The 26,290-nt window shown below is 40.5% G+C and overlaps 1 protein-coding gene across 1 annotated transcript in view; it reads right to left on the bottom strand.

Moving 5' to 3' along the window:
- The window catches only part of Mcm3 (minichromosome maintenance 3), a 75,470-nt gene that overhangs the window by 18,477 nt on the left and 30,703 nt on the right, over nt 1-26,290 (bottom strand). Inside the window, exons 6-13 of the mRNA XM_071674722.1 lie at nt 25,876-26,040; nt 21,909-22,045; nt 18,717-18,881; nt 18,159-18,506; nt 17,741-17,896; nt 17,453-17,603; nt 10,597-10,737; nt 10,207-10,375 (exon numbers count right to left, since the gene is read on the bottom strand). Coding sequence (XP_071530823.1) covers nt 10,207-10,375; nt 10,597-10,737; nt 17,453-17,603; nt 17,741-17,896; nt 18,159-18,506; nt 18,717-18,881; nt 21,909-22,045; nt 25,876-26,040 — 1,432 coding nt within the window. The remainder of the gene's footprint in view (nt 1-10,206; nt 10,376-10,596; nt 10,738-17,452; nt 17,604-17,740; nt 17,897-18,158; nt 18,507-18,716; nt 18,882-21,908; nt 22,046-25,875; nt 26,041-26,290) is intronic.

Genomic DNA, 26,290 nt, shown 5'->3' with positions numbered 1-26,290 from the left:
TCTATCATATGCCTTCTCCAGATCCATAAATGCTACATACAAATCCATTTGCTTTTCTATGTATTTCTCACATACATTCTTCAAAGCAAACACCTGATCCACAGATCCTCTACCACTTCTGAAACCACACTGCTCTTCCCCAATCTGATGCTCTGTACATGCCTTCACCCTCTCAATCAATACCCTCCCATATAATTTACCAGGAATACTCAACAAACTTATACCTCTGTAATTTGAGCACTCACTCTTATCCCCTTTGCCTTTGTACAATGGCACTATGCAAGCATTTCGCCAATCCTCAGGCACCTCACCATGAGTCATACATACATTAAATAACCTTACCAACCAGTCAACTATACAGTCACCCCCTTTTTTAATAAATTCCACTGCAATACCATCCAAACCTGCTGCCTTGCCGGCTTTCATCTTTCACAAAGCTTTTACTACCTCTTCTCTGTTTACCAAATCATTTTCCCTAACACTCTCACTTTGCACACCACCTCGACCAAAACACCCTATATCTGCCACTCTATCATCAAACACATTCAAGAAACCTTCAAAATACTCACTTCATCTCCTTCTCACATCACCACGACTTATCATCATCTCCCCATTAGCCCCCTTCACTGAAGTTCCCATTTGCTCCCTTGTCTTACGCATTTTATTTACCTCCTTCCAAAACATCTTTTTATTCTCCCTGAAATTTAATGATACTCTCTCACCCCAATTCTCATTTGCCCTCTTTTTCACCTCTTGTACCTTTCTCTTGACCTCCTGCCTCTTTCTTTTATACATCTCCCACTCATTTGCATTTTTTCCCTGCAAAAATCGTCCAAATGCCTCTCTCTTCTCCTTCACTAATAATCTTACTTCTTCATCCCACCACTCACTACCTATTTTGGTGACATCCACACACACATTCAGACAACCCAATCTGAGCCTCTGAGGAGGATGAGCACTCCTTTCTTGACTCCTTCTTCTGTTTCCTCTTTTAGAAAATGAAATACAAGGAGGGGAAGGTTTCCAGCACCCCTTAGTAGCCTTCTATGATGGAAATATGTGGGATGTATCATTTCTCTCCTATAAAGTGAATACAAATGAGAATTCATCCAAATGGTCCCAATAATGTAAAGCATATCTAAAAATGCTATGAGATCATTTGCAAAAAGAACCAACTTAATCTTTGAATTACTGTATTAGATCATGAATCCAGCAGACCCCATACTTCATTGCAGGAAAATTTATAGGATTACGAAATGACCTACAAATGAATCTTTAGCTTGGAAGTATTACAGAAAATGAAACAAACAATTACAACTTAAGTAGCAATGAAACTTGCTAAACTAATCTACAAACTGTACAATGGTCCCTATGCTACTGTGAGGTAGACATAATGTGGTATACCGTGGTCGACGTGCTGTCAATGGACTGAACCACAGGCATGTGAAATGTCTAAGGTGAACCATGGAAAGGTCTCTGGGGCCTAGATGTGGATAGGGAGCTGTGGTTTTGGTATATTACACACGACAGCTAGAGACTGAGTGTAAACGAAAACAGCCATTTTTTGGCTGTTTTCCTGCCGCTACCTCATTGACACAGGGAGTGGCAATGCTGTTTCCTGTGGGTTGGGGTGGTGCTGGGAATGGATGAAGGCAAGTGAGTATGAATATGTACATAGGGATATATGTATTTGGCTGTGTATGTGTATGTATATGTATATATGCTGAGGTGCTTTGATCGAGTAAGAAATGAAAGGGTAAGAGAGATGTGTGGAAATAAAAAGCGTGATTGAGAGAGCAGAAGAGGGTGTGTTAAAATGATTTGGACATACGGAGGGAATAAGTGAGGTAAGACTGACAAAGAGGTGGAGGGAACAAGGAGAAGTGGGAGACCATATTGGAGGTGGAAGGATGGAGTGAAAAAGATTTTGAGCTATTGGGACATGAACATAAAGTAGGGTGAGAGGTGTGCAAGGAATAGAGTGAAATGGAACGATGTGGTATACTGAGGTCGATGTGCTGTCAATGGATTGAACCAGAGAATGTGAAGTGTCTGGGGTAAACCATGGAAAAGGAGCTGTGGTTTCGGTGCATTACACATGATAGCTAGAGACTGAGTGAGAACGAATGTGACCTTTTTTTGTCTGTTTTCCTGGTACTACCTTGCTCAAGCAGGGGGTAGCAATGCTGTTTCCTGAGGGGTGGGGTAGCGACAGGAATGGATGAAGATAAACAAGTATATGTACATTTTTAATTATACTTTGTCGCTGTCTCCCACGTTAGCGATGTAGCAGCAAGGAAACAGATGAGAGAATGACCCAACCCACCCACAAGCACCTGAATATACATACGCGTCCACACACGCACATATACATACCTATACATCTCAACGTATATATATATTTTTTTTATTATACTTTGTCGCTGTCTCCCGCGTTTGCGAGGTAGCGCAAGGAAACAGACGAAAGAAATGGCCCAACCCCCCCCCATACACATGTATATACATACGTCCACACACGCAAATATACATACCTACACAGCTTTCCATGGTTTACCCCAGACGCTTCACATGCCTTGATTCAATCCACTGACAGCACGTCAACCCCGGTATACCACATCACTCCAATTCACTCTATTCCTTGCCCTCCTTTCACCCTCCTGCATGTTCAGGCCCCAATCACACAAAATCTTTTTCACTCCATCTTTCCACCTCCAATTTGGTCTCCCTCTTCTCCTCGTTCCCTCCACCTCCGACACATATATCCTCTTGGTCAATCTTTCCTCACTCATATATATATATATTTTTTTTTTTTTTTTTTTTTTTTTTTTTATACTTTGTCGCTGTCTCCCGCGTTTGCGAGGTAGCGCAAGGAAACAGACGAAAGAAATGGCCCAACCCCCCCCCCCCCCCATACACATGTACATACACACGTCCAGACACGCAAATATACATACCTACACAGCTTTCCATGGTTTACCCCAGACGCTTCACATGCCTTGCTTCAATCCACTGACAGCACGTCAACCCCTGTATACCACATGACTCCAATTCACTCTATTTCTTGCCCTCCTTTCACCCTCCTGCATGTTCAGGCCCCGATCACACAAAATCTTTTTCACTCCATCTTTCCACCTCCAATTTGGTCTCCCTCTTCTCCTCGTTCCCTCCACCTCCGACACATATATCCTCTTGGTCAATCTCTCCTCACTCATTCTCTCCATGTGCCCAAACCATTTCAAAACACCCTCTTCTGCTCTCTCGACCACGCTCTTTTTATTTCCACACATCTCTCTTACCCTTACGTTACTTACTCGATCAAACCACCTCACACCACACATTGTCCTCAAACATCTCATTTCCAGCACATCCATCCTCCTGCGCACATCTCTATCCATAGCCCACGCCTCGCAACCATACAGCATTGTTGGAACCACTATTCCCTCAAACATACCCATTTTTGCTTTCCGAGATAATGTTCTCGACTTCCACACATTTTTCAAGGCTCCCAAAATTTTCGCCCCCTCCCCCACCCTATGATCCACTTCCGCTTCCATGGTTCCATCCGCTGACAGATCCACTCCCAGATATCTAAAACACTTCACTTCCTCCAGTTTTTCTCCATTCAAACTCACCTCCCAATTGACTTGACCCTCACCCCTACTGTACCTAATAACCTTGCTCTTATTCACATTTACTCTCAACTTTCTTCTTCCACACACTTTACCAAACTCAGTCACCAGTACACATGTACATAATTCATACTGTCTGCCCTTATTCATTCCCGTCGCCACCCCACCACACATGAAATGACAACCCCTACCCCCCGCATGTGCGCAAGGTAGCGCTAGGAAAAGACAACAAAGGCCACATTTGTTCACACTCAGTCTCTAGCTGTCATGTATAATGCACTGAAACCACAGCTCCCTTTCCACATCCAGGCCCCACACAACTTTCCATGGTTTACCCCAGACGCATCACATGCCCTGGTTCAATCCATTGACAGCACGTCGACCCCGGTATACCACATCATTCCAATTCACCCTATTCCTTGCACGCCTTTCACCCTCCTGCATGTTCAGGCCCCGATCACTCAGAATCTTTCTCACTCCATCTTTCCACCTCCCACTTCTCCTCGTTCCCTCTGCCTCTGACACACATATCCTCTTTGTCAATCTTTCCTGACACATTCTCTCCATAAGACCAAACCATTTCAAACACCCTCTTCTGCTCTCTCAACCACACTCTTTTTATTACCACACATCTCTCTTACCCTTTCATTACTTACTCAATCAAACCACCTCACACCACGTATTGTCCTCAAACATCTCATTTCCAGCACATCCACCCTCCTGCGCACAACTCTATCTATAGCCCACGCCTCGCAATCATATAACATTGTTGGAACCACTATTCCTTCAAACATACCCATTTTTGCTTTCCAAGATATAGTTCTCAACTTCCACACATTTTTCAACACTCCCAGAACTTTCACCCCCTCCCCCCACCCTATGATTCACTTCCGCTTCCATGGCTCCATCCGCTGCCAAATCCACTTCCAGATATCTAAAACACTTCACTTCCTCCAGTATATGAGTGGATGGGCCATTCTTCGTCTGTTTCCTGGCACTACCTTGCTGAGGCGGGAAACAGCAATTATCATATATTTATCTATTCTACTTAGTTGCTGTCTTCTGCATCAGGGAGGTAGCTCAAGGAAACAGACGAAAGAATGGCCCAACCCACCTACATACACATGTATATACATAAACGCTCACACATGCATATATACATACCTATACATTTCAACGCATACATACATATACATACACAGACATATACATATATATACATATTCATACTTGCTGCCTTCATTCATTTCCGTCGCCACTCCTCCATACGTGAAATGGCACCCCCTCCACCCGCACAGATGCGAGGTAGTGCTAGGAAAAGACAACAAAAGCCACATTTGTTCACACACAATCTCTAGCTGTCATGTGCAGTGCACCGAAACCACAGCTCCCTTTCCACATCCAGGCCCCACAAAACTTTCCTTGGTTTACCCCACACGCTTCACATGCCCTGGCTCAATCCACTGACAGCACATCCAACCCAATATAACACATCGTTCCAATTCACTCTATTCCTTGCACGCCTTTCACCCTCCTGTATGTTCAGGCCCCGATCGCTCAAAATCTTTTTCACTCCATCCTTCCACCTCCAATTTGGTCTCACACTTCTCGTCCCCTCCACCTCTGACACATATATCCTCTTTGTCAATCTTTCCTCACTCATTCTCTCCATGTGACCAAACAATCTCTCTTTCCTTACTCATTCTCTCCATGTGACCAAACAATCACTCTTTCCTCACTCATTCTCTCCATGTGACCAAACAATCTCAATACACCCTCTTCTGCTCTCTCAACCACACTTTTTATCACCACAAATCTCTCTTACCCTTTCATCACTTACTCGATCAAACCACAAATTGTCCTTAAACATCTCATTTCCAACACATCCATCCTTCTCTGTACAACCCTATCTATAGCCCATGCCTCACAACCTTATAACACTGTTGGAACCACTATTCTTTCAAACATACCCATTTTTGCTCTCCAAGATAATGTTCTCGTCTTCCAACATTCTTCAATGCTCCCAGAACCTTCGAACCCTCCTCCACCCTGTGACTTACTTCCGCTTCCATGGTTCTATCCGCTGCTAAATCCACTCCCAGATATCTAAAACACCTCACTTCCTTCAGTTTTTCTCCATTCAAACTTACCTCCCAACTGACTTGTCTCTCAACCCTACTGAACCTAATAACCTTGCTCTTATTCACATTTACTATCAGCTTTCTTTTTACACACACTTTACCAAACTGTCACCAACTTCTGCAGTTTCTCACCCGAATCAGCAATCAGCACTATATCACCAGTGAATAACAACTGACTCACTTTCCAAGTCTCATCCAATACAGACTGAGATACTTGCTCTTCTCTCTGAAACTTGCATTCAACTCCCTAACAAGCCCATCCATAAACAAATTAAACAACCATGGAGACATCATGCACCCTTGCCACAAACCAACATTCATTGGGAACCAATCACATTCCTCTCTTCCCACTCGTACACATGCCTTACATCCTTGATAAAAACTTTTCACTGCTTCTATCAACTTACCTCCCACACCATATACTCATGATACCTTCCACAGAGCATCTCTATCAACTCTATCATATGCTTTCTCCAGACCCATAAATGCTACATACAAATCAATGTTTTTCTAAGTATTTCTCACATACATTCTTCAAAGCAAACAACTGATCCACACATACTCTACCAATACTGAAACCACAATCTGATGATCTGTACATGCCTTGACCCCTCTCAATCAATACCCTCCCATACAATTTCCCAGGAATACTCAACAAATTTATACTTCTGTAATTTGAAGACTCACCTTTATCCCCTCTGCCTTTATACAAAGGCACTATGCACGCATTCTGCCAATCCTTAGGTACTTCACCATGAACCATACATAAAATGAATATCCTTACCACCAGTAAACAACACAGTCACCCCTTTTTCTAATAAATTCCACTGCAATACCAACCAAACTCGCCGACTTGCTGGCTTTCATCTTCTGCAAAGCTTTCACTACCTCTTCTCTATTTACCACACCATTCTCCCTGACTCTCTCACTTCGCACACCACCTCGACCAAAACACCCTATATCTGCCACTCTATCATCAAACGCATTCACCAAACCTTCAAAATATTCACTCTTTCTCCTTCTCACTTCATCACTACTTGTCATTACCTCCCCATTAGCCCCCTTCACCAATGTTCCCATTTGTTCTCTTGTCTTACGCACTTTATTTACTTCCCAAAACATCTTTTTATTATTTATTTATCGTTTATTATACTTTGTCGCTGTCTCCCGCGTTAGCGAGGTAGCTTAAGGAAATAGACGAATGAATGGCCTAACCCACCCACATACACATGTATATACATACATGTCCACACACAGCACATATACATACCTATACATCTCAACGTATACATATATATATATATATATGTGAGAGGGGAGGATTTCCAGCCCCCCGCTCCCTCCCCTTTTAGTCGCCTTCTACGACACGCAGGGAATACGTGGGAAGTATTCTTTCTCCCCTATCCCCAGGGATAACACATATACATACACATACATATATACACAAGTATATATTCATACTTGCTTGCCTTCATCTATTCCTGTCGTTACCCAGCCCCACAGGAAATAGTATCACTATCCCCCCTGCCTCTCTGAAGTGGGGATAGTGATACTATTTCCTGTGGGGCTGGGTAACGACAGGAATAGATGAAGGCAAGCAAGTATGAATATATACTTGTGTATATATGTATGTGTATGTATATGTGTTATCCCTGGGGATAGGGGAGAAAGAATACTTCCCACGTATTCCCTGCGTGTCGTAGAAGGCGACTAAAAGGGGAGGGAGCGGGGGGCTGGAAATCCTCCCCTCTCACTTTTTTTTTAATTTTCCAAAAGAGGGAACAGAGAAGGGGCCCAGGTGAGGATATTCCCTCAAGGGCCTAGTCCTCTGTTCTCAACGCTACCTCGCTAATGCGGGAAATGGCGAATAGTATGAAAAGAAAAAAAAAATATATATATATATATATATATATATATATATATATATATATATACATATATATATATATATACGCACACACAGACATATAAATATATACACACGTACATAATTCATACTGTCTGCCCTTATTCATTCCCATCACCACCCCGCCACACATGACAACACCCTCCCCCCACAAGTGCGCGAGGTAACGCTAGGAAAAGGCAACAAAGGCCATATTCGTTCACACTCAATCTCTAGCTGTCATGGATAATGCACCAAAACCACAGCCCCCTTTCCACATCCAGGCCCTACAAAGTTTTCCATGGTTTACCCCAGACGTTTCACATGCCCTAGTTCAATCCACTGACAGCACGTCGACCCCTGTATACCACATCGTTCTAATTCACTCTATTCCTTGCACGCCTTTCACCCTCCTGCATGTTCAGGCCCCCTTCACTCAGAATCTTTTTCACTCCATCTTTCCACCTCCAATTTGGTCTCCAACTTCTCCTCGTTCCCTCCACCTCTGACACATATATCCTCTTTGTCAATCTATCCTCACTCATTCTCTCCATTTCAAACCATTTCAAAACACCCTCTGCTCTCTCAACCACACTCTTTTTATTACCACACATCTCTCTTACCCTTTCATTACTTACTCAATCAAACCACCTCACAACACATACTGTCCTCAAACATCTCATTTCCAACACATCCATCTTCCTCCGCACAACTCTATCTATAGCCCACGCCTTGCAACCATATAACATTGTTGGAACCACTACCCCTTCAAACATACCCATTTTTGCTTTCCAAGATAACGTTCTAGACTTCCACATTTTTCAACGCTCCCAGAACTTTCGCCCCCTCCCCCACCCTATGATTCACTTCCGCTTCCATGGTTCCATCCACTGCCAAATCCACTCCCAGATATGTAAAACACTTCACTTCCTCCAGTTTTTCTTCATTCAAACTTACCTCCCAATTGACTTGTCGTTCAACTCTACTGCACCTAATAACCTTGCTCTTATTCACATTTACTCTTGGCTTTCTTCTTTCACACACTTTACCAAACTCAGTCACCAGCTTCTGCAGTTTCTCACCTGAATCAGCCACCAGCGCTGTATCATCAACGAACAACAACTGACTCACTTACCAAGCTCTCTCATCCACAACAGACTGTATACTTGCCCCTCTTTCCAAAACTCTTGCATTCACCTCCCTAACAACCCCATACATAAACAAATTAAACAACCATGGAGACATCATGCACCCCTGCCGCAAACCAACATTCACTGAGAACTAATCACTTTCCTCTCTTCCTACACATACACATTCTTATTCTCCCTAAAATTTAATGATACTCTCTCACCCCAACGCTCACTTGCCCTCTTTTTCACCCTCTTGCAGCTTTCTCTTGACCTCCTGCCTCTTTCTTTTATACATTTCCCAGTCATTCGCACTACCTCTCTGTGAAAATCGTCCAAACGCCTCTCTCTTCTCTTTCACTAACAATCTTACTGCTTCATCCCACCACTCACTACCCTTTCTATTCTACCCACCTCCCACCTTTCTGGTGCTACAAGCATCTTTTGCGCAAGCCATCACTGCTTCCCTAAATACATCCCATTCCACCCCCACTCCCCTTACGTCATTTGCTCTCACCTTTTTCCATTCTGAACTCAATCTCTCCTAGTACTTCTTCACCCAATTCTCCTTTCCAAGCTCACTTACTCTCATCACTCTCTTCATCCCAACATTCTCTCTTCTTTTCTGAAAACCTCTACATATCTTCACCTTCGCATCCACAAGATAATGATCAGACATCCCTCAAGTTGTACATATATGAGCGTGTATGTATACACAGTATATGTGTATACGAGTGGATGGGTCTTTCTTTGTCTGTTTTCTGGTGTTACCTTGTTGATGTGGGAAACAGCAATCAAGTATAATAAAACAAAAATATCCTCTTTTCTTTAACCTCTCCTTACTCACTCTTTTTGTATGTCCAAACCATTTCAACACACCCTCTTCAGTTCTCTCAACCACACACTTCTTATTACCCTACCTCTCTTTCCTCTTTATTACTTAACTGATCAAACCATCTGAAACTACATGGTCCTGGAACATTTCATTTCCAACATGTCCACCCTCCTTTGCATTATAATATTGTTACTTGCCTCCTGACTTCTTTAATCAAATTTCTTTTTGTTAGTTCTGTTAGGTTCACTTTCATCCAATTGTTTATGACATCCAAACCTCTGTGCAGTTTTTCCTACTGTCTTACATTTTCCATGGTTTTACTTGGTATCATGTCATCTGCAAAATACCTAACTATACTCTCTTACTACCTTATCTATGTCTATTATCATGATTACAAAGACAGATAAAGAATGAATATTATAAATAGTAAGATTAAATAACCACAGATTTAGAAGAAAAAACAAAAAAATATGTTCATCACACAAATTCTGCAAAAGAAAATCAGCAATTAGTGATACATCTTTTACCATCATCTTGCTTAATAATGATTCCTAAACCGAAAGGAATTCATCTCTAGATCAAAACAAACCTTCTTCACCAGGCTTCTTTTTTGGTTTCTTGGATTTCTTTTCTTTATCACCAGTAGCACTTCTTTTTCTCTTTCTTCCACCCTCCTCTTCTTCCTCCACCTCATCTTCTCCTTCAGTCTCTGTTGCACTTTCCTCATCATCTCTACGCTTCTTTTTCTTCTCCATCACCTACAATCAGGAAGGATTGTTGAAGCATTTTATACGACTCTATCATGATATCATATTAACAATAAATTGGAAACACTGTATATCATACATAAATCTTAATTTCTAGCTCCCTTCATTTAACATATAATGACATATAATAACATATAATAATATAATGACAATCTGCTTCTAAAAAGGTCAAGAGACTAACACTGTCACAAACATCAAGTCTGAGTACATACCTTCTTGAAGTAAGCATAAGATACCATCTCAATAGCTGCGTCTGCATCTTCCACTTCTACAACACGAGAAAGTCTGGCTTTTGCATGAGCAGTGGACAAACGGATAAGTGTCTCCAAGGCACGAGCAGTTACAGGTTGGGTCTAGAAAAAAGAATGAAATGGACGTATTTTTCTCATAATCGGTTTTGTGATTAGATAGAGAAGCTAGAGACTATTGATATGATAACAAAAAACTTTATTTGGAATCAAAACTTCCTATACTAATTGTGTCATGCTTTACCTTGTTGACTAATTCCTGAATTCTACCATGCCACAGCTTACTTTAGCCAAAAACAAACTGTAAACACAGGTAGTCTATCAGAGCAAGAGTTATACTGCAAACAAACAATTAGGCAACTTTAGCCCACACTCAGCCTGGATAGGTACACATAATCAACATGTTCCCTATATAACACATATATGACATTGTTTTAAGAGACAATAATAACAATTAAAAGTCTCCATCCACCTTTTGCAGAGTAACCAGTACATAAAGCATATTGCTTATATAGAAATTTCAGTTTCTGTGCAGCATACGCAGCTGTAGATACATATATGGTGGGTAAAGCATAATCAACTCTTCTATCAAAAGAAATTACTGATTAAAAACTAAGCAATCTAAATCACATATCTCAAATAAAAACATATTCTTGGCCTATCTAAAATGAAATTTTAATAACTACTCATGGTTATTTTGAAGGTACAGATTAACCAACTTAGTACATAAAACAAATAGGCTACAAAGTAGCATCATGGATAAATCCTGTGTGAGGGTACAAAAATAACAGGGATTACACAAAAACTGTCATGAACCCCGAATAGAGTAACGCAAGTCAACAAATCTCGAGGGGATATTCTTAATTTTACAAGAGTATCAGTCTCCCCCCCCCTGCCTTCTCATGGTGACCTCATTCTTACACCCCTTAGAGGTGGAACTAAAGGGGCAGGTGTTGCCCAACTACATCAGGGAAATACTTTTAAATTTAGACAAACACCTAAGGTGTGCTGTCACCTTTTACTTCTTTTGACAATACCAGGGCCTCACTGCCTCTGGAAATACTGTGCTGGAGTTTCCATCTGCCAGTGGCCTGTCAAGGGTGAGGCACAAAAGCCTGAAAAGTGCTACTGGAGTCTACCAATTATGGCAAGGATTAAAAGAGACGAGTGACTGAGGGTGATGGCGTTGAATGTGAAAGGGATAACTGGTGAGAGTAAAAGGAGGGAGCTTGTGCAAAGGTTTAAGTGCTAGGGATTGGGGAGACCCATATCCTGGGGCAGGATAAATGAAGTGAAAATGGAAATGATGAATGAAAGTTATGGGAGGGCATGGAAGGAGGTGTGGTATGGACAGGAATGAGTGAAAATCATCAGGGAAGAGGAAATGAAGGATGAGTAATTCTGCTATTACCAAGAGTATGGGTGGGTGTTACAGAGCATGGATGAAATGGATCAAGAATAGTGTGGAAGAAAGGAAAGATTAGGATTGTGAAGTGTGCATTGGTTTGTGTATTTGCATCTGTGAATATGGAGACTGTATGAGGTCAGGATGAAGCTTTTCTGGGAAATTTGAATGACGGTATAAATGGTTTTGAAAATGAGAAAAACGTGGTCATACTGGGTGATATGAATGCAAAAGCGTGATGTGATGAAATTGGTGAGATAGTTGGTAAATGGGCAATGCCTGGAGTAAATGAAAATGTAAGCTATCTTGTGAATATTTGTGCTGAGAGGAGTTATTCCTTGCAAACACCTTTTTTCAACACAAGATGATCCACAGATATACATGGATGATGCTCTGTACATGCCTTCACCCTCTCAATCAATACCCTCGCATATAATTTACCAGGAATACTCAACAAACTTATACCTCTGTAATTTGAGCACTCACTCTTATCCCCTTTGCCTTTGTACAATGTACAGAGCATCAGATTGGGGAAGAGCAGTGTGGTTTCAGAAGTGGTAGAGGATGTGTGGATCAGGTGTTTGCTTTGAAGAATGTATGTGAGAAATACTTAGAAAAGCAAATGGATTTGTATGTAGCATTTATGGATCTGGAGAAGGCATGTGATAGAGTTGATAGAGATGCTCTGTGGAAGGTATTAAGAATATATGGTGTGGGAGGCAAGTTGTTAGAAGCAGTGAAAAGTTTTTATCGAGGATGTAAGGCATGTATATGTGTAGGAAGAGAGGAAAGTGATTGGTTCTCAGTGAATGTAGGTTTGCGGCAGGGGTGTGTGATGTCTCCATGGTTGTTTAATTTGTTTATGGATGGGGTTGTTAGGGAGGTGAATGCAAGAGTTTTGGAAAGAGGGGCAAGTATGAAGTCTGTTGGGGATGAGAGAGCTTGGGAAGTGAGTCAGCTGTTGTTCGCTGATGATACAGCGCTGGTGGCTGATTCATGTGTGAAACTGCAGAAGCTGGTGACTGAGTTTGGTAAAGTGTGTGGAAGAAGAAAGTTAAGAGTAAATGTGAATAAGAGCAAGGTTATTAGGTACAGTAGGGTTGAGGGTCAAGTCAATTGGGAGGTGAGTTTGAATGGAGAAAAACTGGAGGAAGTGAAGTGTTTTAGATATCTGGGAGTGGATCTGGCAGCGGATGGAACCATGGAAGCGGAAGTGGATCATAGGGTGGGGGAGGGGGCGAAAATTCTGGGGGCCTTGAAGAATGTGTGGAAGTCGAGAACATTATCTCGGAAAGCAAAAATGGGTATGTTTGAAGGAATAGTGGTTCCAACAATGCTGTATGGTTGCGAGGCGTGGGCTATGGATAGAGTTGTGCGCAGGAGGATGGATGTGCTGGAAATGAGATGTTTGAGGACAATGTGTGGTGTGAGGTGGTTTGATCGAGTGAGTAACAGTAAGGGTAAGAGAGATGTGTGGAAATAAAAAGAGCGTGGTTGAGAGAGCAGAAGAGGGTGTTTTGAAGTGGTTTGGGCACATGGAGAGGATGAGTGAGGAAAGATTGACCAAGAGGATATATGTGTCGGAGGTGGAGGGAACAAGGAGAAGAGGGAGACCAAATTGGAGGTGGAAAGATGGAGTGAAAAAGATTTTGTGTGATCGGGGCCTGAACATGCAGGAGGGTGAAAGGAGGGCAAGGAATAGAGTGAATTGGAGCGATGTGGTATACCGGGGTTGACGTGCTGTCAGTGGATTGAATCAAGGCATGTGAAGCGTCTGGGGTAAACCATGGAAAGCTGTGTAGGTATGTATATTTGCGTGTGTGGACGTATGTATATACATGTGTATGGGGGGGGGGGCATTTCTTTCGTCTGTTTCCTTGCGCTACCTCGCAAACGCGGGAGACAGCGACAAAGTATAAAAAAAAAAAAAAAAAAAAAAAATACATGGATGAAGAACGATGGAAGAGAGAAGCAAAGGGCTTTGATTAACTATGTGCCAGTGGATGAAAGATTGAGAAAGGCATTGCTAGATGCTAGAGTTGGGAGAGGATTCTTGGAAGACTGATCATTTCGTGGTTCTTGTGGGGATGAGGATCCGGGAGAAGTGGAGGTAGCTCAAAGTTTAATAAGTTGTGGAGTACTGCTTGTTCTGATAATACATGATGAGACGAGTGAACTTAGAGAAAAAGTTCACAGTGGTGTTTTTATAATATAATGCAAAGAAATGTAATATCCCACAGCAAATATACAATATGTATAATGCAAAGTGTAATATCCCACAGCAAATGTACAATGTATCTGAAGCAACAAAATACTCACTTCTTGGAGATGGTAAAGTACAAATAAATGATGGATTTCATTTTAAAGTAGATGGACCTGGGAAATTTAGATTCTCATGGTGATGGAGAATCGTGGAGACAAATTTTAAGTGTGTAAAAATAGATTTTGTGTGCCAACATTTCAGTGAGCACACAAGGATGGGGTGGGACTGATATACCATCACTGTTAGATATTATCTTCTCACATACTAGTTTGAATATTGATGATATGATATATGATACTCCAATTGGAAGAGGTGATCATATGCTCAAATATGACAAGAGGTGAGACAAGACATAAAGAAGAAATATACTGTTCAACCTACACAAACTTCAAAAATTGGAAAATTGAGTATAGTAGCTAGGGACCAGGGCTTTGTGGAGAGGTTATGTGAAATTTATTGGAGTAGAAACATTGGTACCTCAAGCTTGAAAAACATAAGGAATCAAACGGAGAAAAGAATGGTTTAATTGATGTCAAAAAGCAATGGATCTTCAAGATATACTTTGGTAGAGATATGGTACTGCAGCCAGCCAGCACTTGTAAGGTATAAGAGAGCAAGAAATGAGTGTTGTAGGATGTGACAAGTGGAACAAAAAGCTTTGTAACAAATGTTATTTGATAAGGCAGAATATCAAAATATTTTCCAATAAGTTCATCAGGAGTCAGTTGTCAATTGCACGGCAGTCAATCAAGGTAAGGGATTTGGTTGAAAAATTGTAGAGGGTGATATAAAGATGTATAAGTAAATGAATAACAATTTCGTTTCTTTTGTTACTATTATACTTGACTGCCAGAAAACAGATAAAGAAAGACACACCCACACTCACAGAAATATATACACATACACATACTTCACCATGATCCATATACACATTGAATATCCTCACCAACCAATCAACAACATAGTCACCCCCTTTCTTAATATGTAAATTCAAATGTAATATCACCCACTCCCACCACTCTGCCAGATTTTATCTTCAGCAAGGCTTTCACCACCTCTTCTCTTTTCACCAAACCACTTACCCTGATTATCTCGCTTCACATACTACCCTGACCTAAAGACCCTACTCCTGCTACTCTGTCATCAAATACATTTAACAATCCTTCAAAGTACTCATTCCATCACTACCTGTTATCACTTCAAGTGTTTTTACAAAATAGAATACTAGCCCCAACATCACTGGATGGAATGGGGAGGAGAATTTAGAAATCATTGATATCAAAAGAAACTTACAAAATAACAAGTGGATAGTGAGCTGTGATTTTGGTGCATTGCAATGACAGTCAGAGAATGGATGCGGCCTTTTTTCACCTATTCCTGGTGCTACATCTTACCTTTTAACTGAGCTTTGTTCCTGCAACTTCAATAATATGAGGTACACTTTCCCTTATACAGTACAGATGAGTTCTCATCTTTGTGGCAAGCTTTGTTTCCTTGACTCCAACAATATCAGGTGCACTCTCCCTTCTGCATTCCTTGAATTCAAGCTCTTTACTACTAGCTATTAATCCTTCAACATTTGAATACATTACTTTCAGTCTTACATTACCATCCAACACTCCTACCTCCCTCTCCGGTCTAAGAAGGCCTGCTCCACCTTCTTGCCTTATTTGCCATGTCTAGCTTTTTGTCTTTTGACTATATTATTTTCTTTTTCCCCTCCCTTCCTTTGATTAATCACATTTACTATAGTCATTTTTCCCCTCTCTTCCTTCAAATTTTCACATTTGATGAATATCCCATCCCAATGAACTTGAAGATTGCCTTAAAGCCTTTGTGTAAGTACCTCCAGGTTGGTTGCCACTGTGTGTTATGATTATAACCACCAATTCTTATCTCTTTTGTCAATGAAATTGCATCGTGCAATTCCAATGCTTACAGCAATGTTTTAATAAGCTTTTGGCTCTCCTTTTCCTTTTCTTCCTTATCTGATGTATGATAATATTCCAGACTAAAACTAATAAAAAATGTACATCTATCATCCTTCTCACGTACCAAATTTTTCTAATTTTGGAGCAAGATATCAATCTATGTCATGAAACATGCTAAAAATGTCTTAATTCAATAGAACTGTGAAGCAATAGGGCATTCCACACAATATGACATCTAGAGTAAGCTTTTCCACTGAAAGTACATCTACTTTTGAAACCAATACAGGTACACCACCGAATTTCCGGCCACTGGTGGTTCAGTACCTCCTTTAGTCCGGACAAAAGCACGAGGGAACTTGAAATTACCCGTGGCCACCAGACTAGTTTACTGGGTGGCCACAGATGGCATTGTGTGTGGGGCATGCTTATTTACATTCTTTACACTGCACTTGTTGGTGGTGATACCACAATTCTGTGAGATTCTTAGCTTATTTTACTTAAATTTAACCCTAGCTAAGGCTTTTAAGACATATGAGAGAGTCAGTCATGGTGTCAAATATAAACACCAGTCCATGTCGATCCAAGATAAAGAACTGTTGGAAAAAATGGACTGCAGTGTTTCGGTGCGTAAGCTGTGTGACATCTAAAGTATTGGTCCATCAACTGTTTATGATATAAATAAGCAAAGGGAGAAAATACTGAAATTCTATGCAGACAGCAATTCCAAGGAGCAAATGATAGTGATGTTGGAATGGTTTCGACCGTCAGAATGATGGAGTAGACTTGTCAGGTACCTGTACTTCATTTATCTATTTAATCTACATTTAATATTTGTTTAATTTAAATTTCTAGCTATCTAGGGTATCTTTAGACACATAGGAGATGTATAATTAGTGGGTTAAAGGTGTGTTGATGAATTATTATTATGTAACCACAGTTGGTCCGGCAAAATGGTTAATCCGGCAAGGCTTTGGAACCAAGAGTGTTGGAAAATAGGTGGTGTACCTGTATATAAAGAAGAGCCTTGACATATTTGTGGCATGGACAGCTACTGCCATGAAAAAGCAGAGTGCAGACTGGAGAATTCAAGGAAGCTTAGCTCATGCATAATGAGCATCCAGGGGCTATTTTTGAGGTAAAGACCTTTGTGTGACACCAATTTCCAAGCATAATAAATAAATAACCGAAAGTATTTCCACTCTTTACAGATGAGTCACTTACCCGTGCCATATCAGAATGTTCTGTGTCCTGAGATCGAAGACGGGAATATTCTTCGGCAATAACTTCACATGCTTCCCGAGTAAGGGAAGGCTTAAGACTCTTAGCAATATGAATATATTTTCTCATAAATTTCATGCTTACAATTTTATCTCTGAAAGTAAAAAAAAAAGTGGATATTCAAATTTTTGTCGAGAATCGTGTTTTTCATTATTCCACTCAAACCATACACAATTTATGGGATATTTCCAAGAAAATTTGAAATACAACATTATCAGTTTCAATTCCTACTTCTTAGATCGGAGGCTGCCATGAAGAAGAGCATCATATTTCTCATAAATAGGTGTTTCTGCTTCTTCATCCTGAACTTCATCAAGACTGTGTGTCGATAATAAATCAACTCCAATACCCATGGGAAGAGTTTCACCATCTTGTTCATTTGGAGATCTACAACAAATAGTGAAAGTGAATACATGAACAAACCCTATGACTAGACACTTCAAAACCCACAAAAATATCTAAACTAGAATTCTGGGAAATGCATGTAACTTAGTTTAAGTGTCTGGTTCTGGATAAACATGCCATATGACAAGATTAAGCTAGTCAATGACGGTATAATGCAAAGATTATTTCATTAATCTAATAACAATTACATAAAATTTTACTTGGTGAAAGACCTTGCGTAACTTTGTAATTACATAGGACTCACCTGTAGCGATGCATGCGTACTACATGATCAGATATCTTTCTGTCACTATCAGGGTCAGCAATATCAAGCATAATGAAGAGACAATCAAAACGTGACAGGAGAGAATCCTGTAAACCAATATTCTCCATTGGTGTCTTGTACTGATCATACCGGCCATATACAGGGTTAGCAGCAGCCAAAACAGAGCACCTAGCATTAAGCCTGGCATGGATTCCTGCTTTGGAAATGGTTACTCTGCCTTGTTCCATCACCTCATGAATTGCTGTACGGTCCATATCACTCATTTTGTCAAATTCATCAATGCAAACAATTCCACGATCACCAAGAACCATAGCACCAGCCTCCAATCTGTTGAAAAATTTTGACTGTCATTAACCAGAGAGTAAAGGGATTTTAATATAATACTGCATCTATCTCAAAGCATTAGATGCATTATGACAATGCAGTTGTTTTTTTAATCTAAAACCTGGCAATTTGATAATATTCTGTCATTATTATTTCTAACACTCTTTCACCATAATTGTTCAATAAAAAGGATGCCAGCTCTAAGTGCTGTACCTTCTTTCACCAGTTTCATTGTCTGTAGTGACAGCAGCTGTAAGACCAACACCTGAGGAACCTCGACCAGTTGTAGTGATGGCACGTGGAGCAGTATGAAGCACATACCGCAACAATTGAGACTTGGCCACAGATGGATCACCAATCAGCAAAATATTGATGTCACTAACCAAAGATAATGATTATCATTAGTTTACTGTACCAAATCAAAGTTCAATAACAATAATCATCTGAAAAAGGGAAAAAAAGAATTCAATTATCATAAAAGTGAATCAATCTATATCTCTGACACCTCTTACAATCTGGAACTCCCTCAAGGGGGTGGCTATGGCAATAAAGTATCCATAAAATGCGAGCTCTAGTACATCTTCTTAGCCTTTAGTGCCTCACCCTCAACAGGCCACTGGCAGAGGGCAACTCTAACAGTGTTCACAGAGGCTCCTAAAAGTGGATATTCTCCAACAAACTGTTATCATGAAATTTGTTTCCTGGGGTGGAAAAAACTTCCACCCATCACAATAGCTCCAGGCACACTGACTGCCAACTATTGCTACCCCAGGGGTCCCCCTCCCCAACAATGTCCTTGAAAAGCCCCAGTATTTTTCATCATTTCAGTTATGTTTTGCGGGTATGATATAACGGGTGAAAAGTACTGGCACAGGCCCCATCACGCCAATTTATTCTGCCAGGACTGTATAACGGGTTAACTGAGATGATTTGTCAAGGGCTTTGTAAACATATAGTGTGGGAGGAAACATTCAAGAAGCAGTGAAAAGTCTTTATCAAGAGAGTAAGGCATGTTTACAAGTAGGAAAAGAGGAGAGTGGTTGGTTGGTTCTAGGTGAAGGTTGGTCTGCATGGTGTTTGTCATGTCACCATGGATATTTAATTTGTTTATGGGTGGGATGGTGAGGGACGTGAATGCATGGCTTTTGTTGAGACAAGCAGGTTTTTTGGGGATTGGTGGGGGAGGTGAATCAATGTTTTTTGCTGATGGCACAGTGCAGGTGTGAGAAACAACAGGTGATGTCTAAATATGGGAGTTTGTGAAAGGAAAAAGCTAGGTTATTATGTTTAATGCTGAAGACAGACAGGCCATTAAGAGAAAAGGAGAGAATTTGCAGGAAGTAGAATGTTTCAGATACCTAGGAGTGGATATGATAGTGAACAGAACCATGACATCTAAAATGAACCACAGGGTGGGTGAGGGGGCAAGGGTCTTGGATGCATTAAGGAATATGTAGGAAAGATATGTCACTGTCTTTAAGGACAAAAATGGTATATCTAATGGTACAAAAGTTCCACTGATTTTGTATGAATGTGAAGTGTGGGCCTTAGATAAAAATTTAGGTGTTGAAATAAAAATTTTGAGGACAGTATGTGGTGTCAATAGGGATGATCAAAAAAGAAATGACAGGGGAAGAGAAGGATGTGGTAATAACAAGAGTAGTTTAAGAGAGCTGAAGAGGGTGTACTGAAATGGTTTGGTTGCTGATGACAAATTCATGCGAAAACTGCTGAAGATGATGTCTAAGTTTGGGAGTATGTGAAAGGAGATTTGAGAGTAAACATATATAAAAGCAAGGTTATTAAGTTAACAGTAGAGAGAGACAGGTTATTTAGGTGTGAATTTGAATGGAGAAAGCTTGCTTGAGGTGGAGTGTTTTAGATACCTGGGAATGGATATGGCAGTGACTGGAACCAGTTGATGAGGGAGACAAAGGTCCTGGGTGAATTAAGAAATGTGGGGAAAGAGGTATCACTGTGAAGGGCAAAGATAAGTATGTTGTATGGATGGGAAGCATGGGCCTTAGATAAAAATGTAGACACCTAAGAATATATGTTGCACAATAAATGTCTGAGAACAATTTGTGTAAAAAAAAAAAAAAAAAAAAAAAAAAAAAAAAAAAAAAGCATGCTAGTAGGAATCTATGTATGAGAGAGCTGAAAAGACTTGGAAATATGAAAGGGATGGCTATGAAGGTATACATGTCAGAAGTGGAAGGAACAAAGAAAAGAGGGATACCAAGTAGGAGGTGCAAGTACAGAGGGCCCGAACATGGAAGGTGTAATGCATGTTCCTGCATGTAAGAGATTCGGTGAACTGTAATGATGTTAATTACTGGAAAGGGGAGGGGGAGGGTGATGTGCTGTCAATGGGTTGATCCGAGGTATATGAAGTGGTCAGGGGAAACCAGGGAGAGGTCTATGGAGTCTGTTTGTGGATAATGGAATCTGGTTTTGATAGATCATCATGACAGCAAAAGAATGAATGCTAACAAATGAGGCCATTGCTTCATCTGTTCACAGTTCTTCCTTACTGATAAGTGAAATGCAAGTAAGAATGAGAAAAATTCTTGATAATTGTCTGCAGTTTCCTGCATTTGCAAGGATGTACTGTACCATGAACACAAGAAGAAATCACCTCATTTGCACACATCTGATTCCTAACACTCATGTGTAATGCACCAAAACCAAAGTTCCTTATCCACAGCCAAGCCCCACAGACCTAAGATGGCCATGATTAGGGCATTCTGATGTCTGTGCTCTCCAGCTAGCATAAAAATGGAAACAAATATAGATGAGTAGATTGACCCATCAACCACAACAAATCTAAAGTAAAAAATACATACAAGAAAAACTAGTCACTAACGTATACAAAAACACTGAAAAACAAAAACAAGGAAAAAAATTAGCACAGTACAGTAATAATGATGCCTGCGAGTACAGTGAACTCATCATCAAGTGACTAGCATAACTGAGTAAAAGCACAGAACTCTATCTAAAGAGAATGAATCATCAGCAATTCACGTCATGAAACAAATAAAGAAGAGATTTGACACCTCTGAAAGTCAGATGCAAAGATCATTCAGCACAAAAGCACTACCTAATGAAAGCAATGGCCAATATGTTGACCCTAGAAATGTAACAAATTTATTCACCGCATCAATGATATTACTGACCTTTACAGGCATCTTTACAGGGTCTCCTTAAAAGAGCATTGTGATGACAAAAAGAGGATTATATCCTTGGGGATACAACTTAATTTGGAGGGCAAAAATTTAACTTCATGCATGTCAGCACTCTCTTTAATGCTTACATGACTCTATCTTAAGGAAAAATAAAGCAAAGGGGATACAATACATTATGCAATAAAAGAGGTATGTTTAATACATGAATTCTAAAACTCACCCCCTTAGTCTGGTGCCATTAGGTAGAACCTTCTCAACACCTCCAAGCAACATACATAGCAAAGCTTTCTTTATGTAGTCATGACCATGGATACTGGGTGCTAAAGACTTAGCCAGCAATTCAAACACATCAATTCCCTGTAAACATATTTTAAAAGGAACATTATCAAATACTGTACCAGAACAAAATTGTTTCTAAAACTGCTGATGTGAAAATTACCTGAACCATCTCTGATAAAAACACATACTATCCCTGGGAATGGGGAAGATGGAATACTATCTCCCAAACTCCTCCATGTGGCTGGTGATAAAAAGGGCAGTAAATCCTTCCCTCCTGCATTATCATTTTCTCTATTTACAGAAAAAAGAACAAAGTGATGATTTTCCTCAACAGCTTAGTTCCTTATGTTACTCTGCTAAGGTGGAATGGCAAAGATTAGGGCTTTTTTTACATTTTTCATGCTTAATCACAGTTTCCCGCATCAGCGAGGTAGCGTAAGGAGGAGACAAAGAAAGGCCACATCCGTTCACATCCATTCTCTAGCTGTCATGCGCAATGCACTGAAACCACAGCTTCCTATCCACAACCAGGCCCCACAGACCTTTCCATGGTTTACCCTGGATGCTTCACATACCCTGGTTCGGTCCACTGACAGCATTTCAACCACAGTATACCATATTGTTCCAATTCACTAATCCTGTGCAAGCCTTTCACCTTCCTGCATTATAGGTCATGATCGCTCAGTCTTTTTCACTCCATCCTTCTATCTCCAAATGGGTCTCCCCATTCTCCTTGTTCCCTTTACTTCTGACACATATATCCTTGATGTCAATTTTTTTCTCACTCATTCACTCCATATGTCCATTTTCCTCACTCATTCTCTCCTTATGTCCAATCCATTTCACCAAAACCTCTTCTGCTCTCTCAATCACACTCATTTTATTCCCATACTTCCCTCTTACCTTTTCATTAGTTGTTCAATCAAACCATGCCACACCACACACTGTCCTCAAACATTCCGTTTTCAAAATATCCATCCTCCTTTGTACTGCCTAATCTACAGCTAATGCCTCACATCCATATACTATTGCTGGGACTACTATTCCTTCAAACACCCATTTTTGCCCTCCCAAATAAAGTTCTCTCTTTCCACAAATACTTCTGCCCTCCCAGAACCTTTGCCCCCTCAGCCACCCTATGACTCAATTTCGCTTCCATGCATCCCAACTAATCTGTCCCTCAACTCTTCTAAACCTAATAACCTTGCTTTTATTCACATTCACTCTAAACTTTCCCATACACTCTTCTAAAGTCAGTCACCAATTTCTGCAGTTTCTCACTTAAATCAACTGACTCGCTTTCATGCCTCTCTCATCCCAAACAGGCTGCATACTCGCCACTCTCTCCAAGACTCTCAAATTTGCCTTCCTCACCACCCCATCCATAAACAAACTGAACATCCATGGTGATATCACACACCCATGCCTGCAGAACAACCTTCACTTTGAACCATTCACTCTTCTCTTCCTACTCTTACACAAGCTTTGCACCCATGATAAAAACTTCTCTACGCATTTAGCAACTTTTTGCCCACTGTATATTCTTAAGGCCTTCCACAAAGCATCTCTATCAACCCCATCATATGCTTTCTCAAGATCCACAAATGCCATATACAAAGCCATCTGTTTTAAGTATTTCTTACACACATTTTCTAAAGCAAAACCTTGATCCAAGCATCCTTTTCCACTTCTGAAACCACATCAGTTTAAAAATCAGTTCCATACATTCTTAACACATTTGTTCAACTTTTCCTTCATCAGCATTGCCATCCCCCCACTTTCATCTTACAAACCCCAAACTTTATATCTCAGACATTTTCAAACTATTCCTACCTCTTCCCTTTCAGCTTAGTTTTATTCAGAGCCATAACATCTAGGTTCCTCTTACCTTAAACATGACCAGTCTCTCGTTTCTTCTCATCCTTGTCAAATTCACGTACATTCAGACACCCTAGCATTAGCCTTCAAGGAGGATAAGAATAAGAACTCAATTGGCTCCTTCTGTTCCCACTTATATCAAGTAAAAGTAAATGGAGGGAAGGGTTTACAGCCCCTTGCCCCTCTCTCTACCAGCCATCTCTGATGGCATGAATGAGATACACTGAGTATTTTACCTAGCCAATATAAAGGAAATGTGTGAATTAGGATAATAAAACAGAGTGAGTTGCACGTTGTTATGTGTTAAGCAAAAGACAAGGAGGAGGTTTGTATGTGTTAGATGAGAGTGTGGCAGAGATGGGGTAGCTGGGATGTGTATGTCGAGTAAAAGAGTCATAGTGAGCATTATGATGAAACGAGAAGTGAGGCCCTACTGGACTGCACCTGCTTAAGGTTATGCTGCGAATGAAAAGTCACCTTTGGCAAGGCTGTATCATAGGGAATACAATGCATTGAAGAACATCTCACTCTAAATGAATTTATCATTTCCCCTCAACTGGATGTAATATTACCTTGGACTGCAGGAAACCTCTGGAAAGAAAGTCCTGGGTATCATGCTGACACTTTCTTGGAATGGGTCTTGGGGAAATGACAAATACAAAAATCAAGAAAAGAGAAGGGGTAGTGAAAGCCTTGTGCAAAGCGGCTATAGTGGATGGGATTGCAGCAGAATTTCTCAAGAAAGGAGGCAACAGTTTTGATGCTTGGTTAGTTAGCATTTTCAACAATTGTATGGCTCAGGGTGAGGTGCATGAGAACTGGCAGAATGTCTGTATAGTATCATTATATAAAGGTAAGGAGACAAAAGAGAATGCATGAAATACAAAGGTCTACTGAGTATATTCGAGAGTGATGGCATGCACAAAGAATCAGATTGGAGAGAAGCAATGTGGATTTAAGAAAAGTAAGAGGATATAAGGTCCATGTATTATTTTTGAAGGATTTTTGAAAGAGATAACTGGGCAAAAAGGGATCTGCATGTGATATCTATGGATTTGGAAAAAGCCTCTGATTCCATTGGTTGAGATATTTTGTGGAAAGTACAACAAATACATGATTTGGGAAGAAGGCTTCCAGAAGCAGTTAGGCGTTTCATCAAGAAGGTACATCAAATGTGCAAGCAGGAAGGGAAGAAGGTGAGCAGTTTCAGGGGGAAAGTGGGTCTGGTTCAGTGATGTGTATTTTTACCATGGCTATTTCATTTTTTTATGGACAGTGTGGTGAAGGCGGTCATTACAATGATCTTGGAGATTTTGGGAGACAGAAACACAAAGTCTATGCTTCAAACTTCATCAACCTATACCTACATATCCCCTCCCCTAACAAACAAGACATACAAAACATATATTTTTTCTTTTTCTTTCATACTTTTCGCCATTTCCCGCGCTGACGAGGTTGCATTAAGAACAGAGGACTGGGCCTTTGAGGAAATATCCTCACCTGGCCCCCTTCTTTTGGAAAATTAAAAAAAAAACGAGAGGGGAGGATTTCCAGCCACCCACTCCCTCCCCTTTTAGTCGCTTTCTACGACACGCAGGGAATACGTGATAAGTATTCTTTCTCTCCTATCCCCAGGGATAACAAAACATATACACACACCATTTGAAAACTACACTTCCCAGGCATATACGAGTCATGTTCTCAATTTGTGGTCTGGAAACTAGCTGTCTCTCCAATATTACAAAAACATATTCAACATATCACAAGATACCTCATGCTCAAGACACAACTTCTATACTGGAGATGCAGAACACTTTCTCAAGTATCCCGAAAATTACCCGACAAACACAACCATCATTACACTTCCTGACCTGTGGTTCCACCCAGTGGACATGGATGGCTTCCTGAGCACTGTGAAAGCCCTATGGAAGGGGATCCAGGTGCAGGAGAGAAAGATACATAAATAAAAAGCATAATTCTGTAAAAATCAATCAAAAATGACAAAGAAAGAACACAAAAATATTAGTAACCTTTTGTTTGGAGAACTTCTTGCACTTATGGACATCATCTGTGGAGATGTTTGGCGATACCTCCTTATTCATGAGAATTATGTTGTTAGCCAGTAATATAGTACGGAATGTGCCACTGGTAAAGGATCCCTGCTTATTAGGTAAGCATCGGTAGATACCAACAACCTGAAAATAGGATATAACATTTAGTTTTTTCATACACGTTCACCAATTTTTGGGCTAGAGGCAGCACCAGGAATAGAAAAAGAAATGGTCTCATTCACTCACATTCACACTCCAGCTGCTGTGAGTAATCAATCAAAACCTGAGCCTCTTATCCACAATCTGGCCACACATGCTTTTCCATGGTTTCCCCTACCCAGTGAAACCATGTTGTCCCCTGCATACCACATCACTTCAGTTTACTCTATCTCTT

Source organism: Panulirus ornatus, chromosome 20 (genome assembly GCF_036320965.1).
Source record: "Panulirus ornatus isolate Po-2019 chromosome 20, ASM3632096v1, whole genome shotgun sequence".
Taxonomy (NCBI): domain Eukaryota; kingdom Metazoa; phylum Arthropoda; class Malacostraca; order Decapoda; family Palinuridae; genus Panulirus; species Panulirus ornatus.
The sequence above is the reverse complement of the archived record's forward strand: the minus strand, read 5'-3'. Positions and strand labels throughout refer to the sequence as shown.